At 55.4% G+C, this 17389-nt stretch overlaps 1 protein-coding gene across 1 annotated transcript in view; it reads right to left on the bottom strand.

The window, feature by feature from the left end:
- LOC102766296 (chromosome unknown open reading frame, human C10orf90) overlaps nucleotides 1–17389 on the bottom strand; it is an 88216-nt gene that overhangs the window by 9276 nt on the left and 61551 nt on the right. Inside the window, exon 4 of the mRNA XM_015572593.1 lies at nucleotides 538–701. Within this exon, the coding sequence (XP_015428079.1) occupies nucleotides 538–701 (164 nt within the window). The remainder of the gene's footprint in view (nucleotides 1–537; nucleotides 702–17389) is intronic.

The raw sequence follows: 17389 nt of genomic DNA, 5'->3' as shown, positions 1-17389 counted from the left end.
AGAAGACCTTTCTGCTCCGCGCTGCAGGTAATTGTGTCCAAAGTCATCACCGCTTGTTGTGTGGGCACAGAGGACGGCTTTATCTTGTTTGCTACGATCATGATGTAAGATGGGGGGGGTGGCGTTCATTATCCATCCCTCCCCTTAATTTGCCAGGACGACCGCTGGCTATGCTGGTCCTGGGAGGTCCCGTCTCAGTGCTAGATTCGGGATCATCCCGGGGCCAAGGGGATGTTCCTCATGGACGAGGGCAGGCAGTGGGTTGACCCCCAGCCCTGCAGGCCGGCGGCCTCTGGGTGTGGAAGGTGCATGGATGCTGTCCAGTGTCCCTTACCGACCAGCTCCTTCCCTGACCAGCGTCCTTCCCGCCTGTCCCAGGCCTCTCTCCTGTCTGAGCCCCCGTCCTCCCCACCCGGCTCCCAACAGCCTCACCAAACCTCCCCGTTCTGAAGCCCAAGGGACACTGTTCTGGTCAATGACCATAAACGTCTTAACGGTGACAGCCCGACTCTTCCCCGGCAGGTGGTCTGCCCTCACCCAGAGCTCCGGGGAGAGCCCGCAGAGGAAGAAGATCGCTGCTCTCCCGCGGACGTGCTGGGCCCCGCTGCCTTTTTGCTGCTTTATTCTCATGTCACTTAGAGCAGCGATGGCCTGGTTGGAGCTACTGGCTCCCTCTGTGGGAACGGCTGGCCCAGATCTGCCTGGAGGGCACAGGGGGGGCCGACGCCTCTCACCCATCACCCTGGGCCTCAGTTACAGGGTCGGGTCGGCCTTGCGGACCCGCAGCCTTCGGAGCAGCATCGCACACCCGCCCCGGCTGCGCCTGAGAGCTGCAGTGCCCTGGGAGCGCCTTCTCAGCCTCGGGGTGCTGGCCTTGCGCACAGTAGGGCCTCAGAGGGACAGCCTTCCCCATGCGGGAGGCAGAGCCCGCTCCCGTGGAAACGGCCGGTCCTGCTTCCCCTCCCGCCACGGGGGGAGAAGGGGCAGCGGGGAGGTGAGCTGGGAGAGGCAGGGCTGCGTGGACCAGGGACGATCCCACCGGCACACCCAGGAGGAAGCAGTCAGCCCGCCTCCCTCCGCCTCCCTCAGCCTCCCTGGGCACCGTCTCCAGTGGACATAGCCTCTCCCTGAGGAGCCGGGCACAGGCCGTGGGAGGGGCAAAGGGCCAGGTTCAGGGAAGGGTCTGGGGAGCCCCGCCATCTCAGCAAGCCCCTTGGCGCCAGCTGCCGGGCAGAGAGCTGCGCCCACGGGACGGAACCCTTTAACCAGCCGCGGCTCCGCTGGCGCTGACAGCCTCACGTGCCTCCTGCCGCTTCCAGAAAACTTTCGTTTCTACTAAAAATAAAGGGAGAACTGCGCTCAAACATCTGACGCCCCCTCATCCGATGCCCCGGGACGGGCGGCTGGGCTGCAGAGCTGCCTGCGGGACTGGAGCCCACAGATCTCAGCGCGGGACAGGGACCCTCACCCCTGCCGGGACTGCCCTGGGCTCACCGAGGAGCCCCCGTATCACCGAGGAGCCCCCATATCACTGAGGAGCCCCCGTGTCACCGAGGAGCCCCCATATCACCGAGGAGCCCCTGCCTCCGCTGCTCCCCGGCCTTGGCTCTAGAGCAGGAGTGGGGAACCTTTTCCGGCCCAGGGCCATGGGGATATTTATCACAGCATTCACGGGCCGTACGATATGATCCACTCACAAACTAGCTGCTCTGTTTGGTCAAACGTTTCATTAACTCACCCCTAATGGCCTGGCAGGGCCAGAACAGGTGATTTCTCGGGCCTTAAATGGCCCGCGGGCCGGACGTTCTCCACCCCTGCTCTAGAGGGACTGGCTCGCTGGCACCTAGGGACGCCCGTGACCTTCTGCACGCCGGGCAGTGGAGTCCGGCCAGGTACCCGGTTCAAATCCCTCCTCCATCGCCCTCAGCCCCATCTGGAAAGGCAAGTCACTACTAGGATGAGGTAATAATGTCCCATATTTTTTTATTTATTTTCATTATTAGGATAGTATCTATTTTTATAAATTGACCTCTGTATGTAATAAGCAAGCTATGTATATACTTGATGTACTCATATTTTATAGGAGAACATATCTGCATTATTAAGACAATGTTGAAATCAAGGTAATGACGTAATAAAACATGAGCAGCGTCGGTGTCATTCTGGCTCGGACCGCCGTTGCCTGGCAGTCGTTGGAACGATACACCGCGTTTCCCCGTCTTGACCAGCGCGAATGGGAACCGGGCAGTGAGCCTGCCGGGGGCTCGCTGAATGCGACCACGGGGACGCTGCAGTCACACCTCTGGGGGACGTGCATCTTTGGCCTCCGCTCGGTGGCCACTGGCCTCCAGCCAGACGCTGGCTGGTTTCACGCGGAGATGCGTGAAGGAAATGAGCAACATGAAAGAGCCCATTGAAGAGCTTAATAAATGAGACCGAAGATGGGGCCTTCGGTGTGAGATGTGGAGTCAGGGCTGTAAAGCGCTGTTGGGAGCTCTGATCGCAGAACGCCCTCCTCAACGCGCCTCCAGGACTCTGGCTGGGGAGTCCCCGCTGTGGGGAGCTCTGATCCCAGAACCCCCTCCTCAATGTGCCTCTGGGACTCTGGCTGGGGAGTCCCCGCTGTGGGGCCGGGCAGGGAGCAGACAGGCCTGACCCAGGACACCTCCACTTCCTGCCTCTCAGGTTGGCCCTGGTCCTCCCTCCACCCTCATCCAGACCCTCATTTCCTGAGCAAGGTCTGGAAGCCCCATTTTGTGGAGCTAGAAATACCTCCCAGGGCCCCAGGTCAGACAAGGAAGTGGATTGCCAGCCGTGGGACCGCGTGGAAAAGGTGTGGGCTCTGCCCCTTAGCGCTGCGGGGCCGCTGGAGGCCCCTCGCCTGGCGCACATCCTTTTCCAGTTTTCTCTGCGCTTCTTGCAAACCTCAGTCATGCCACCCCCACCCGCCGGACACCGCGGCCCATGTGCGGCCTCTGCGAAGAGCGCCGCTCCCTTTGAAGAACGATTTTTGAAAATCAGACTCGAGACACGCCCTGGGCCTCTGAGGAGAAGCACAGGCGCGTGGAAATAGCAACGAAGGAGAAATCTCAGGGCCAAGCGAGGCGGCACCCCGGCCGGCCGGCCAGACCGCAGGCGGCTGCAGAGAGCGAGAGCCCGGCGCTGGCTGGTCCCTGCCTTCCTCGCCCCGGACCTCGAGGCTTACACCGCTGACGTCCTCCCCGTCCCGTCGCGTCCCCTCCCCAGGTGACCACCACGTTCCGATGAAGGAAACAGGGGGTGTCGCCGCAGACAGACGCTCCGCCCGTCGCCCCGTTTCGTGTGGACTTGCTGAGCTATTCCTCGCTGGTCGCTGAGAGCAAGTCATAGAAAGCAAACAGGCTTGGTGGGTGAGCTGGCCCGAGAGAGCCCTCAGCCCCAGGAACACGGAATGTGTGTAACTGTCTCAAATGCCACGTGAGTGTCTGAGTCTAGTAACAGCGCTTCCCCTTCGCCCGCAGAGGGGAGGCTGTCTCTGTGGAGACACTTCTCACTGTCTCACTGAAAACCATCGTTTGGGCCCGACTGGTGGCTCAGCGGCTGAGCGCCGACCTATGAGCCAGGAGGTCAGCGTTCGATTCCCAGTTAAGGGCACGTGCCCGGGTTTCAGGCTCGGTCCCCAGTGTGGGGCCTGCAAGAGGCAGCCGATCAATGTCTCTCTCTCTCCCTCCCTTCCTCCCTCCCACTCCTTTCCTCTCTGAAATCAATAAAAATATATATATATGTCAGCGTTCGATTCCCAGTTAAGGGCACGTGCCCGGGTTTCAGGCTCGGTCCCCAGTGTGGGGCCTGCAAGAGGCAGCCGATCAATGTCTCTCTCTCTCCCTCCCTTCCTCCCTCCCACTCCTTTCCTCTCTGAAATCAATAAAAATATATATATATAAAACAAAAAAGAAAATCATCATTTTGGAGCCATGGGGAGAAGTCACTGAAAATGACAAGCTGTTCCCGAGACAACGTGTCCTCTATCTGCCGGGGGACCGGAGAGAGGCTGGCACTTCCGTTCCCGCGAGCTGTCTCGTGTCGGCTGGGGAGGAAGCGCCTTCCTTCTGCATTTACAAATGTTCGGTCCGTGCAGCTGAGGCTGTTTTACATCCGGGCACACGGGCAGCGAGTTGCGCAGATGACTTGGGGAGGGGGCGTGCACTGCTCTTTCCTATGCCCACCCCATCCCCTTTTGGAGATAGACCACCCAGCTTAGGCGTGATTTCAGGACAGTAGGAAAATGGGTCCTTGATTCGTCCTCATCCTGCTTTTAAACCTCTCAGTGCCCCAATGTGTGTCCCTAATGCTTCTCTCGGAAGGCCAGACGCCCGGTGTCACACCCTCGGGTTCTACCCGGTTCCTGGGCCTTTGTTCCTCATCTTGATCCCTTTCCAAGGGATCTTTCGGGCCACACGGGAAACACAGTGCCCTTTAAAGAGCACGATTCCAGGCACAGACTGTAGGGTGCATCGGCGCTGGCTGATGGAAGACAAATGCTATTAGAATGGCCATTGTTCACATCCTGCCTGTGCGCCTGAGGGGGAGGGGGTGTTGGCACTGTTTTTGCCCGCGTCTGTAAGTCTGAAATAGTTCGAGCTCAGATGGGTTTGTAAAGGGCCACTGGTGACGGGTGAGAAGAAACTTGACAGAGGGTCGTTTTTCATGGAGTTGAAAGTCGCTTCCCAGAAACTGAAATGTGACTCACTCTCTGCATCTGTCAATCCACCAGACATGGCACAAACATGTTGGCAAACTCCTGTGCTGCGTTTGTTAACACATCCGGTGCTGCTCGGCACGGTTTACGGTTCCAGCCATCGGCTGCTGGGTAGAGACGGGCCATCAGCTACTCGGACTCGCACCCAGGTCAGCTCCGTTCCCCAAGCACCTGTGCGGGCCGTGGGAGCGGTCAGGGCACGGGCTCTCCCAGGATGGCCACGTGTGCAGCATGACGACATTTCAGAAAGGTAGAAGGCATTGCAAATACAAATGAAGGAAAGGATTTGGAACCCCCCACCCCCTCCGAGATCTGGGGTCTCCTCCCACGTGGCTCCACCTCCCATTAACCATGTGACCGTGCACAGGTCACCCAGCCCAATCTGGCCTCAACTTACTCATCTGGACAATGGGATAATAACTGTCCTGTCCTGGGCGGGGGAAATGGGCGCTGTGAACTCAAAAAGAAGAGTGCGCTGTGTGAAGGTGAGTGTTATAGCTTAACCAGCCCTATGACAGCCCGTAGGTAAGGCACAACCTTATAAATGTGATCCCTCCTATGACAGACCCTCATTTCAAATGCAGGAGGAATTACATGCAGGAAGACACAGGCGGGAGACAGGCTGCTCCCTCCGGGACCAGGTCCCTGGCCCAGGCCCCAGGCTGCTTCTCCTGCCCATTTGTTTACTAACTGGATGCAGGCCCGTGAGGGGCACTGTGGGTTGGAGGTTGTGCCCACGTTATGTGGGGCAAGCCCAGCTGTCCCCCTGGGCCCGCGGGAGCTCTAGGGGACGGGGGCTCTGCTCTCCTCTGGTCTTGTCCCTTACCTAGTGCCCTGTGTGGGCTTCTCCGCTGGGAAGCAGGCCAGAGGGAGCCATGCAGAGGTCACTGCAGGGCCTGGAAGATCTGCGACCCTCAGTGACCTTCACATGCAACAAAGGGCCTGAAGGGCAGCCCGGCCCGGCCCCCTGAGCCTTCGTGTTAAGCCGCCTCACCTGCAAAGGGCCCTGACTCTTCAGCCAGGTCAGGGGGATGCTAGGATCTGCACTGGGCAGGGGGCACCGGTGGGGCATCCGTGGGGTTCCTGCCAAACTTCTGCTCTGCCCTGACGGTCCTCAAGGTGGGCGCACGCGTACAAACACTCAGAACCTCTCAGAAAAGCCTGGTCGCGGTGGGACCAGCTCTGGGGTCACAGGGGTGTGCCCTGGGACCGGGGAGGAGAATGCAGGGAGAATCAGCAAGGCAGGGGGTTCCCCAGGAGCCAGCAGAGCCCACCCTGCCCAGATCTGGAGGGCTTCGGGAGCTGCCTCCCACCCCGGGAGGACACAGCGATGACGTGCGTGCGCGGCGGCCAGGCCTCCTGAGGCCACAGCCTGTGGTTATTTATACACTTGGCGGGGGGGTGGCGGGGGGATCCTTTTCCTCCATGAAGATGCCTTTCTCCCATGAACGCTAATGAGAGCCAAGTGGCTACACGGACGGCCTTTTGTTTTCCAGATTGTCTAAAAATAAAATGCACTGAAGAAAAACACATGTATTGTTCCTATTTGCGACGGTGAAAACACAAACCCAGCGGAGAGAGAGTGGCTGCCGGGAGATCCAGCTCCTTCCCGAGGCCCCGCAGGCGGCGACCTGTCCCCGCCAGGCCTGGCGGCTGGACAGCAGCAGCTGCCGCTCCAGGTGTGGGGGAGGCAGTTTCGGAAATGCCCTGTGGTCCCTGGAAAGTACATGCCCCCCTCATTTGATGGCCAGGACATGAGTCGTCAGGGCAGGTCCTGTACTGAGGTTCCACACAAGAGCTGTGGTCCCGGAACGTTGCCGGTAAAGAAGAGAACGGAAGAGGGGGTTCCACAGAGTCCTGAAGACTCCCGTCCTACATGTGCAGCTACTAGGAGGTAGGCAGGAAAGCAGACGACACCCCTCGGGCAGCATAAAGTCACACTCAGACACACCCACGTCCTTTCAAAGGCCCGTGTTGGCAGGAAAGGCGGCGATACAGTGTTAACACCCGTCAAAACCCTGACAGCTCCACGGGCCACGCTCACCCTGTCACCGCACAGCCACACCGCACGTGAACTTCCGGCCGCCTCGTCTCCCCGAGCTGGTGATCCCCAAAAGCGGCAACGTCTGCGGGATGTGAGGCAGGAGGGGGATGCCGTGATCCGGGGGCCCCCCACCCTCGCCCTCATGATGGCAAAGCCATGCCAGTCCAGCGGGGCCGGTGCTGGACCTCCGCGGCCTCGAGGAGACCTGGAGACAAAGCCCGTTCCCGACTGGCCCGGCCTCGTCTGCGCGCCTCTGGCCTGTTTGCCTGATGCTCACTCAGCTCAGGGGATGGCGGGAGCCTTCCTGGCCCTCCCTGGGCCGGCACAGTGGCAGGTGCTGCCAGCCATGGGGCTGCAAGGGCCCAGGGGCAGGGGACCGTGGGGCTGGGTGTGCCCACTCCGTGAGACGGGCGTTCGGGAAACCTCATGCGGACAGAGCTCAGTATGGCCACTTCACCGTGGACATCAGTTCCGCCCTTTTCTCTCCGAAAGCGGTTATGAACTAAGTGGGAAACTCGAGCGGTTCCGACTTCCCGTGCTCCCTGCGCTCCGTCTGAGCAGACGGCCAGATGGGTAGACAATTAGACAAAAGCCAGGTGGGCGGAGGAGTGCAGACAGAAGCAGAGATCAATTACACTCCGACGGAAACCGGTTCCTTCCGACGGAGCCGGCCCTTGCGGCCACGGCTTTCCCCTGGATTTGAAATTACCCGTTTCCCAGCCCTGACGCGACCACCAGCCTCGCCGTGTGAGGGAATTCTCAGGAAGGAAGCCGGAGACCCGCCTCAGAGGCCACGCGGCCCAGACAGCAAACCCGGGCGCGTGTGTCATCAGGGAAAACGAGATGGGCAGACGCCATCTGCGATGCGAAGGGGATTGCCTTTCCTGGCAGGAACCATCACCCGCATCTTACATGCACGTTTCTCTGCTGGAAAAGGAGTTAAGGGATGAGTTGGTTTGGGGGATGCTTTAATTTTAAGGGCCCTGCCCCGTGACACGAGGGACTCTTGCAGAATAACACGGAACAACACGCAACGTTCACAAGTTCACTGCCTTCGGGATGGCTGTCAGGGAGGTAGTGTTGGCTGAAGCAGTCACGGCATGTGGCTCTTATCCCAGTGAAGTCGTCGTGAAATGCATCTTTAAAAAGGCAAGACCGTTCATCACGCTGATAGACATGTGGCCGGCAGATTTGAACAGGCGGGGACCCCTGGGAGTCACATGGTATCAGATCGATAGCCCTTCGTGCTCAGCAGGTGGAGCCGAAGTGAACTACGCTGTTGGGCACTTGGCATCCTGGGTTGTGCTGGTCCTGTGACTTACACTCCCATGTCTTCGGGCTGAGGAACTAATTCAACTCAGCGCCAGGGACTCGGGCTGTGTGCGTTCAGTTCCAGGACGTAACGACGCTTCACATCCAATTACATCCCCTTAAGAGCCCTCTTCCGCCCTTCCCTGCGGACCCGGACCCGGCACCCGTGTGCTGGTGCGCTTGGTGCTGAGGACAGAGGCCGGCCGCTCACCTGCCAGCCGGGACCCGCGCCCCAGAGCTCGGCGGCGTCTCAGTCCAGTGCAGGTTGTCTGAAATGCCAGCCTCTGGGGTGTGCTTGACATCACTGGTGGATTTCTACCAGGAAACCCCAGGAAACAGGCGTGCAGGCAAACCCTGGCCCCCGGGCACCTCCCATCGGGGACAATTTGGTTCTCGGCCAGGTTGTTCACGGGGGGAAAGGTGTCGTGGTTAACTTGGGTTCTGGACCTGAAAACCCTTTCACGCCGACCCCTCAGCATGGCAAGAAGCGGGTCTCAGACAAAGGAGAGAACGCGCCAGGACGGGTCAGTTTACAGCTAAATCCGTGTTGTTAACATCTCAGGAGTGGCGTTGTGAACATATATATAGTTTTGCTTTGATTGCTGGTGAAATGGACAATTAGCACAATTTTAAAGGGGCCTCAAGAGCGCTAATGTTGCAAAGGGTGTGAAGGAAACAATGACCACAGGCCATTGACGAGGCAGAAGAACTGCTGTTGACTGGGATAAAGGAGAGCAGTCCATGGTGACAGTATTTCAGAGGCAGTGACATGCGGAAAAGCAAAAATGCTGCCTCTGCCCCCTGGGTGAGCGGAGAGTGACTCCTGTAGGCTACGAGGGGGCGGTTCCATACATTTAGGAAAAGACGTGTCTACTGGTGGACTACACAGTGCATTAGACATGTCCTGTATGTGAGGAAGGTAAAAGCGGGGGTCATCTGGGGTCTGCAACGAATTAATTCACTCTACATGATTTCTACTGGGAAAAATGACTTGGTTTTCAAATTGCCTCTTGCACAGCCGTCCGGAACGAATTAAGTTCGAGGACCGAGGTTCCACTGGGCGTCTTCAGAGTAAGACTCGAGTTAGCTCTGTAGATGCAGCTTTCCTACCGATTGGAGGCAGGGCCTGTGCCTTCCCTCGGCAGCGGGGAGAGCGCCCACGGCCCGAGTGAGACCAGGAGCCCTTGGCCCTGACTTCTTTCCAGGACCACATCCTGTTTGCAGCCCTGCAAGCCCCCAGGGGCCCGAGGACATGTCCCATTGTCCTTGGCTCCCGCCCCCTGGGACGTCCTGCTCCATCCGGCTCAGGCCACCTTCCCCCGAGACCTCATGGTCTCGCCCTGGGAGTCCCCGCTCGCTGCTCGCTCTGCAGGCTCAGCGCAGGCCGATTATCCGCGGGACTGGCTGTGACTGGCACGTTTCTCTCTTCCCTGGAGCCCGAGTGCACCTGGGACAGAGGAAGTTACCTTTCCCGTCAGTGTCCCCAGCGGCACAGGGCACAGGGGTCACCTCAGCTCTGTTTTCGGGTGGAGTTTAAGGTGTGCGAGTTCTGCTTTCCAGGTCTCTCCATGCACACGCCCGTTCCCTCCAGACCCACCACTACTGGGTGGTGCCACAATGACTCCTCGTCTCTAAAGGCAGGGAAGTCAGAGGACAATAGTGGGAATGTCAAACCCAAGTTCAAAATGACCTGGGGGTCTCTACGCAGGAGCCCCGCGGGTGCTCACTGGCTCACCATCAAGGTCCACAGTGACATGGAAAAAAATAACATCCTCGCCGAGGACTAACAACAGCAACCAAGAGTATAATGCATCATGATGACTAGAGTTTAACCTAGAAGTATATAGTTCATTTACATATGGAAATCCATGCCGTTCCCCATGCTTACCAAATAAAGGAGAAAAGTCCCAGTATTATCCTAATAGGTACACAAAACATATGTCAGTATTCAACATCCACGCGCTTTAAAAAAAAGCATTCATGAAATTAGGAATGGAAACAATGGAATAACCTGAATAAAAAATGGGCAAAGGATTTGAAGCGACATTTATCCAAAGACGACGTATAAATGGCCAATAGGCACCCAACAAGATACTCCACATCCGTAGGGAATCATCAGAACCATCACGAGATACTACTTCACAGGCAGTAAGATGGCTGTTATCAGAAAAATAAGAAAACAGCAAGTGTGAGCAAGGGTGTGGGGAAGCTGGGAAGCTAGTGCCTTGCAGGTGGGGATGTGACGTGGTGCGGCTGCTGTGGAGAATGGAGTGGTGGGCCCTAGCCGGTGTGGCTCAGTGGATAGAGCATTGGCCTGAGGACTGAAAGGTCCCAGGTTCGATGCCTGATCAGGCACAGGCCCAGGTTGTGGGCTCGATCCCCAGTGTGGGGGGCAAGCAGGATACAGCTGATCCATGATTTTCTCTCTCATCATTAATGTTTCTCTCTCTCTCTCCCTCTCCCTTCCTCTCTGAAATCAATACAAATATATTTTTAAAAAAAGAAAGAAAGAAAATGGAGTGGTGGGTTCTCAGAGAGTCAAACACGGAACCGCCATGTGACCCAGCAGTTCCACTACCGGGTCTGTGTCTAACCAAAGCATTAAAAGCAGAGACTCAGACAGACATTTGCACACCCGTGTCCATAGCAGCGCGATTCACACCAGCCGAGAAGTGGCGGCAACCCCAGCGTCCCCGACCAATGAATGCCTGCGCCGGCAGCAGGGTATGGCTCAGCCTTAACAAGGAAGGCAATGCCGATGGGGCTCCCACATGGATGGACCAGAGGACATCATGGGAAGTGAGAGAAGCCAACCACAAAAAGACATATTGTATGATTGCATGTAGAGGAGGTCCCTGGAGTATTCCCGTTCGGAGAGATGGGGACTCAATTGAGGGGACATTTTTAAAGTAAAATAACCAAATCTGTGAAGGTCTTACGGCAGCCAGTCTCTCACAGCCTGACTCCTGGCAGAATGAGCTGCACCTAACGCCGGCGGTTCACACCTAGCAGGGTCTAATACATCCTCCACTTTTCAAATTCACAGGCAGTAACAGAGCAGCTTTTATGAGTCAGATAAGATTCAAGAGGCATGACATTTTCTAGAACAAAACGACGACATATATTAGGGAAATTCTTGTAGAAACACGAACTTGATAGATGAGTGGCATTTTCAACCAGTAGAGGAATATTATCTCATCAATAGTCTGTGGACATCAGGTAAAGCATTTAGGAAAAACAGATCCCAGCCTCCCACCCTCAGAGGAACTCTATCCAGAGGGATGACAGACATAAAGGAAGGAGCCAGAGAGGAATGGAAGTCAGAGAAGGCCATTCTGAGCCCGCCGGTGAAGACAAAGGAAAAGGGGTTCAGAAGAAAAGAACAACATCTGAATGTCAAAAATTACCATCGACAGACATGATGACTAAATGCAGCGTGGAGTCCTGGATGGTTTCCTGGAATAGAAAAAGGACATTAGTGGGGAAACTGGTGAGATCTGAGTAAAGACTGCAGTTCAGTTAACAGTGTGGCACCAGCCATTGATTCCTTAGTCTGATCAGTGATCCTCCACTGGTGGGGGGGGGACTTTGCTCCCCAGGGGACATTTGGCATAAGGGTTATTTTGAGGCAAAGGCAATTGCAAAGAAGCAGATACAAGGAAAGCTCTCTGCCCTCCCCCTATCTGTCTAACAGCAAGACATAAATTTACAAAGGGGTCCCTTCTCTCTCCTCTACGAGGAGGGACAGAAGATAATCACCAGAGACCCTATAGACCCTATCAGCCTGTAGACGTCACCAGAGGAATCAACGTAAAGTTTACCAGCTTTTATCTCCCATTACTTTCCTCTCATATATTTATCTTCTCACTCTGCCAACCTTGGATGCCTATACCTGCTCTCCTTTGTCCTGTCCTTTCTCCACAAAATTAGTCTTTGTTGAAAATGCAACATATAAGCCAGAGTTCTAAGCCACCACTTTGAGTTACTCTTTTTCCCTGGGTAGCTCCCACATACAAATGAACACTACATGTTAATAAACGTATTTGTTTTTCTCCTTTTAAGTGGGCCTTTTCTTATAGGAGCCCCAGAAAGAAGTTAGGTGGAAGGGACATCATTTTCCATCCCCTACGTCCTCAGGAATGGGGCTCTTACTAGGGAGCCATAGACTAAGATTTCAGCATAGGATTCAGCACAGACATTGTGAAAACTCATCCCTGATGCTCTCCGCTGCTTAAGAACACCTTTCCACAGTCTCTGATAACAGCCACTGGACCGTGTGAGATCACTAGGATCCACAGATGAGAGCTGTGGTCCTTCACCCACAGTAATGCCTTCATGTGGCTAAGACCTAACATGGGAAATACATGACCCCGTGGTAGCAACGTGAAAAAGATGTCTGCATTTAACTACAAACTCCCTGCACAATGTAGTATAAGATGACTTTACGGCTGATCCTACCACCTTCATTTACCTCTTATTCTCCAACATTAGTCAGAAACACTGAAAAGCTCACACATTTTAGAAAGATCTGAGCCTCTTCTTTAGGATAACTTTAAAAACAGCAAAAGCAAACAAACAAGCAAAAAAACATTAAACCAGAGGAATTAAACACATCCCCTGTTTCTCACATTTTTTTCTTTTCTCCAGCATCATCTATATCTGAAACATGTACCTTTTCCTTACGGAATTCACCACGCTATTATCACTTCCTCTTTTCCAAATCACGTCTACATTCATTTCCTGCAGACAGCTCAGGTGAGGACCAACGATGATTGCAGCATGCTGAGTTCCCACCACGCACCACTGTGTCCGGGGCTCCTGCTAAGTCACCTCACCGGGATCACCGGGTCGGCAACGGGCAGAGTCGGAACTGAAACTGAGATGGGCCCCGCTCCCACCCCCAGGGTGCTTCTGCCCGGTCCCCCTGATGGTCACTGCTCTCATTCGTGGGGTGCTCTGTAGTTTCCAGTGTACAAATCCGGCCATTACCCCATCAGCCTGGTACAGGCCTCGAGTCCACTTCTCTTACCTCACATGGCAAACCTGAGCGAGAGGCCAATTAGAATGACTGTTCCCTAAACAACTGTGAGGACTCGACCCACTCATGCCACCGAGAGGGTGACTCAGAAAGCAGGACCAAGTCCTTTCCCCCACAGTGACAGCGGGTGGCTGACAGGAGCAACCTCAGGAGACCACAGGCTCTGGGCAGTGATGGGACAGCATGTTCAAGGTCATAGGGGAGGGACCCCATCTCATCCACCTTGACCAAGAGCTAAACACGTCAAAACACCTTCAGAATATTTCTGTAACATTCTTCATGCATTTTCGGGGGGGGGGGAGGTTGGCATTACATTGGACCATCTGAAGGACAATAAAGTTGCTCCATGCCAATACTTGATTATTCTGACTGAGTTCTTTAAAGGAACCGGCATTCTGAGACCTTTTCCCCTCAGCTTTACAACCACGTGGGGGTGCTGCAATTTCCCTTTATTTTCCCCCACCTACCTCCGGACCGCGAATGTCACATGGCGCCCCACCCTCTCTGAGCAGAGAGGCTTTGAGTGTGGCCCCGGGGAGAGGTGGCTTGAGAAAGAAAAGGCAGCAGGCCTTTGCGTGACCCTGACATCAGCAAGGCTTTGTTGGGTCATCAGGATGACCTGTCCCCCCCTGGCACCCAGGTCCTGAGCAGGTGCTCCAGGCCCCTGGCTCCCGGTTGGGGGTGCCGAGGTCAATGCCCATGAATCGGACTTGGATCCTCACTGAGTGACCGTGCTGTCGAGAAGAAGGAAACGACCCTGACGACACAGCAAACGCATCACATGAAGAGGCCATAGAATTCTGGGCGCCAGTGCGTGAGAGAGGAGGCTGGGGGGTGCACTGAGCGGGCGGTGCGGTGAGCGGTGAGGATTGCTGAGCAGAGTGGTCCCCGGCCACGGGCCGCAGGAGTCAGGGCACAGTGCGGCCGTGGTTCTCAGCCAAGAGTGGTTCTGTCCTCTCCCCAACCCGGTGCGTATCTGGAGACATTTGCGTTTCTCACGTGGGGGGGCCAGGGGGCGCGTGGTGAAGGCTAGGGATACTGCACACATCCCACAGAAATCCACAGAAATCCACAGAAAATGATCGGCCCAAATGCAGACACTACCCGGGCCTCCAGGGAGAAGGCAACAGAGGGGTGGGGACCACTGAGTCAGCTATGGCCAAGGTCAAGGTGAGCTGCAGACACAAACCAAAATGTGCCCCTTCAATAGCAGCCGTAGAAATGCCAGCTTCAGCACGACAAAGCATGCATTCCCCCGGCACCAACCATTGGTTCCTCAGTCTAGACCAGCGATTCTCCGTGGCGGGGTTCGCTCCCCGGGAGTATTCGCAGCGGGGCCCCTGCTCCCTCCTCTACAGGAAGGACAGAAGGTCCTCTTGGCCGAGCCCGAGTAGAGAGGGTCCTCAGGGGATTTCTCCGGGAGCCTAATTACATGGCGCGTCAAGAACCCTACAAAGGCGGCTGCGCTCTGACCGCAATACTCCACTCCAAGGATTTTTTTTAAAGAAAATCACCAGCATGTAGAGAAGTCTCCTGCGCCAAGTTTCCTCATGACTATCACCTCCAAAGCGAGGAACGAGTGGCAACGCGAAGGACCAGCGGTGAAGAAATCGCCGGGCTCTGATCGGTCCGTGAGACACATCATTTGGAAGCCCATAAACGTTATCTTTGCAAAGTCCTGCTAATATCCGGAAACATTTATGACACGGTGCCAAGTGGCAGAGACCCAGGGGGAAATGACATGTGCAGCTGGAGCTCCACTCCTTCACAGAAAGAAACAGACGCGCGTAGAGAGAGAAGGGGAGCAAGTTCACTGAAAACGAGCCACGCTTACTTCAGGGTTCTGCGCTTCTTTATTCTGCCCTTTGCTGTTCTCAGGGCCTGTCATGTGGTAATGTACGATGGCCTCAGTTGCCTCTGCCTGGACCTGCTGTCTTCCCATCCACGGGACCATTCCCAAGACCACTGCCCACCCAGAGCCCATAAACACCCTACCCGAGTGGAATTCCCAGAGAATCCAACGTGCAGCACTGCAAACAGGGTGGAGTTTGCCCTGGAGGACGGATGACGCAGAATCAGCCAATTACAGCCTATGGGACCAACATGAGCCCCCACCTGTTTTTATAAATAAAGTTTTATTGGAACATAGCCACGCTCATTCATTCATTGTAACAGTGGCTAATTTTCTCTCTACAACAGAAAAGTTAAGTAGTTGCTACAGACACCATCTGGCCCCCCCAAAGCCATACTTAATCATTAATATCTGGTCCTTTACAAAAAAAAAGCTTGCTGCGGGATTGGTGTGGCTCAGTGCTTGGGCGTTGACCTATGAACCAGGAGGTCAGGGTTCAATTCCTGGTCAGGGCACAGGCCCGGGTTGCAGGCTCAATCCCCAGTGCGGGGCGTGCAGGAGGCACCCGATTGACGATTCTCTCTCATCACTCATGTTTCTTTCTCCCTCTCCCTTCCCCTCTGAAATCAATGAACACATATTTTAAGAAAGAAAGCTTGCTGGCTCCGGATCATTAAGACAAATCTCGTTTGTAAGGTAAGGGCTCCCCAGTGTTTTCCAGCCCCTCGTGGGACTGGAGGAGCTGAGTCTAAGGCAGACGGTCTGGTGGGCTGGACACAGACACGTGCTGGCTGTGGTGGCGCCTTCCCGCGGGCGGTATACGTGCTCCATGAACTAAACCCCACAGGCCCCTGCTGGGCAGAGTCTAGTGTCGGCACCGGGTAGACAGCCCTCCGCTGGGACCTGGCAGGGAACCCTCAGTTGCGCGCACCAAACAAGCCATTACAAGACTAATGACATGGCCATCGGCTGCTAAAATACTCGCTGCTGGTGTTAGTGGAGAGAAATGGCGAGCCTTAAGGCGCGTAAGGGAAATGATGCAACACGATGATTGTCATCAGTCATTAGCGAACGTTGTAGTTCATTATTAATAATGATGCGTAATAGGATATTGTAAAAATTAAGTTATAAAATTTTTTTTAAAACGTTTCTTACACACCATTGTATTAGCTGGGCTGCAATAATATTCATTGTGGGCCGCATGTGGCCCGCGGGCCGCGAGTTTGACATGCTTGGTGTAGATTATACTAGGACAGGGCGGACGGGGTGGTTAGAGCGTGGGAGCTGTGCCTGTAAATCTCAGGCACGGAGGCCACAGCGTGGCCACGAAGGGCTTTCTTGTCACCTGGGAAGAAATCCGTCCCATTGCAGGGCAGATTCTGGGGGAGCGCGCCCTGAAGGACAGGGATGTGTGTGTGTGCGTGTGTGTGTGTGTGTGTGTACACATTTGTGTGTGCAGGCTGGGGCAAAAGTAGGGTTACAGCTGTGAGTATGTGAAACGGTTTATTCTTGTATTATTATTTAGTGATCATTGTGCTATTCTTCATGGGGACAACTGTAACCCTACTTTTGTCCCATCTATAGCTGAGGCGTGGCCCCCCACGGGAGCCCCAGGTTCTGCAGCTTGGAACTTGGGGCCAAGGGGCCCAGAGTCACACAGAATCTCTTGCCCTCACACATTTCACTTCGGGCAGATGAAGCGGAAATTTCTTCAAGCCTGAGGGGCTCTTCGAGAACCCCAAATGCACGCCTGTCTCCCCCCTGCACTCGGCCCGCACGGCTCAGGCGTCGCGACGGTCTGATCCCTCTGGGAGTGTGTCAGCAGGCCTCACAGATCCCCGAGCCTTGGCTAGACATAAACCTGTCAAATTAATTACATCCTTTCATGTCTGCGCGCATTCCAGCTTTGACATATTTCACAGCCACTTTTGTTAATTAACACAGCGTTAATGGGTGGGAATCGCACCGGGAAATTATCACGCGCATGCTGCCCTTCCTGTTTTACTGCCGTTACCTTTAAATATCTTCCCCAAGTGGAAAGGCGCTCGTTCAGACGCCAGAGTCTCTCGCAGAGAGTAAAGCAGAAAATCGAAGTTTGCACAGAGAGAAAGAGCTTGGCCTCTGGCTGTGGCCCCGTTCCCTCCCAGCCTCCTGGAGCGGGAGGGGGGCGTGGGGGGTGGCGAGGGGAGGGCATCCAGCAGGCCCGGGGACCCTGCCTGACACATGACACAGGAACAGCAGCACTTCCTGGCCAAACTGCTCCGCGAAACACGGCCGAGGAGACAGAAAACTCGGCTGCTGTCCAGCCTGGAGAGGCCCAGCTTTGCTTCCTTTAGAAAATGTCCTGTAATTATTACACACACCCACACACACTCACACACGCTCACATACACCCACACACACTCA

The sequence above is a fragment of the Myotis davidii genome, unplaced genomic scaffold, assembly GCF_000327345.1.
Source record: "Myotis davidii unplaced genomic scaffold, ASM32734v1 scaffold72, whole genome shotgun sequence".
Classification (NCBI taxonomy): domain Eukaryota; kingdom Metazoa; phylum Chordata; class Mammalia; order Chiroptera; family Vespertilionidae; genus Myotis; species Myotis davidii.
This window is presented reverse-complemented; position numbering and strand designations above follow the sequence as displayed.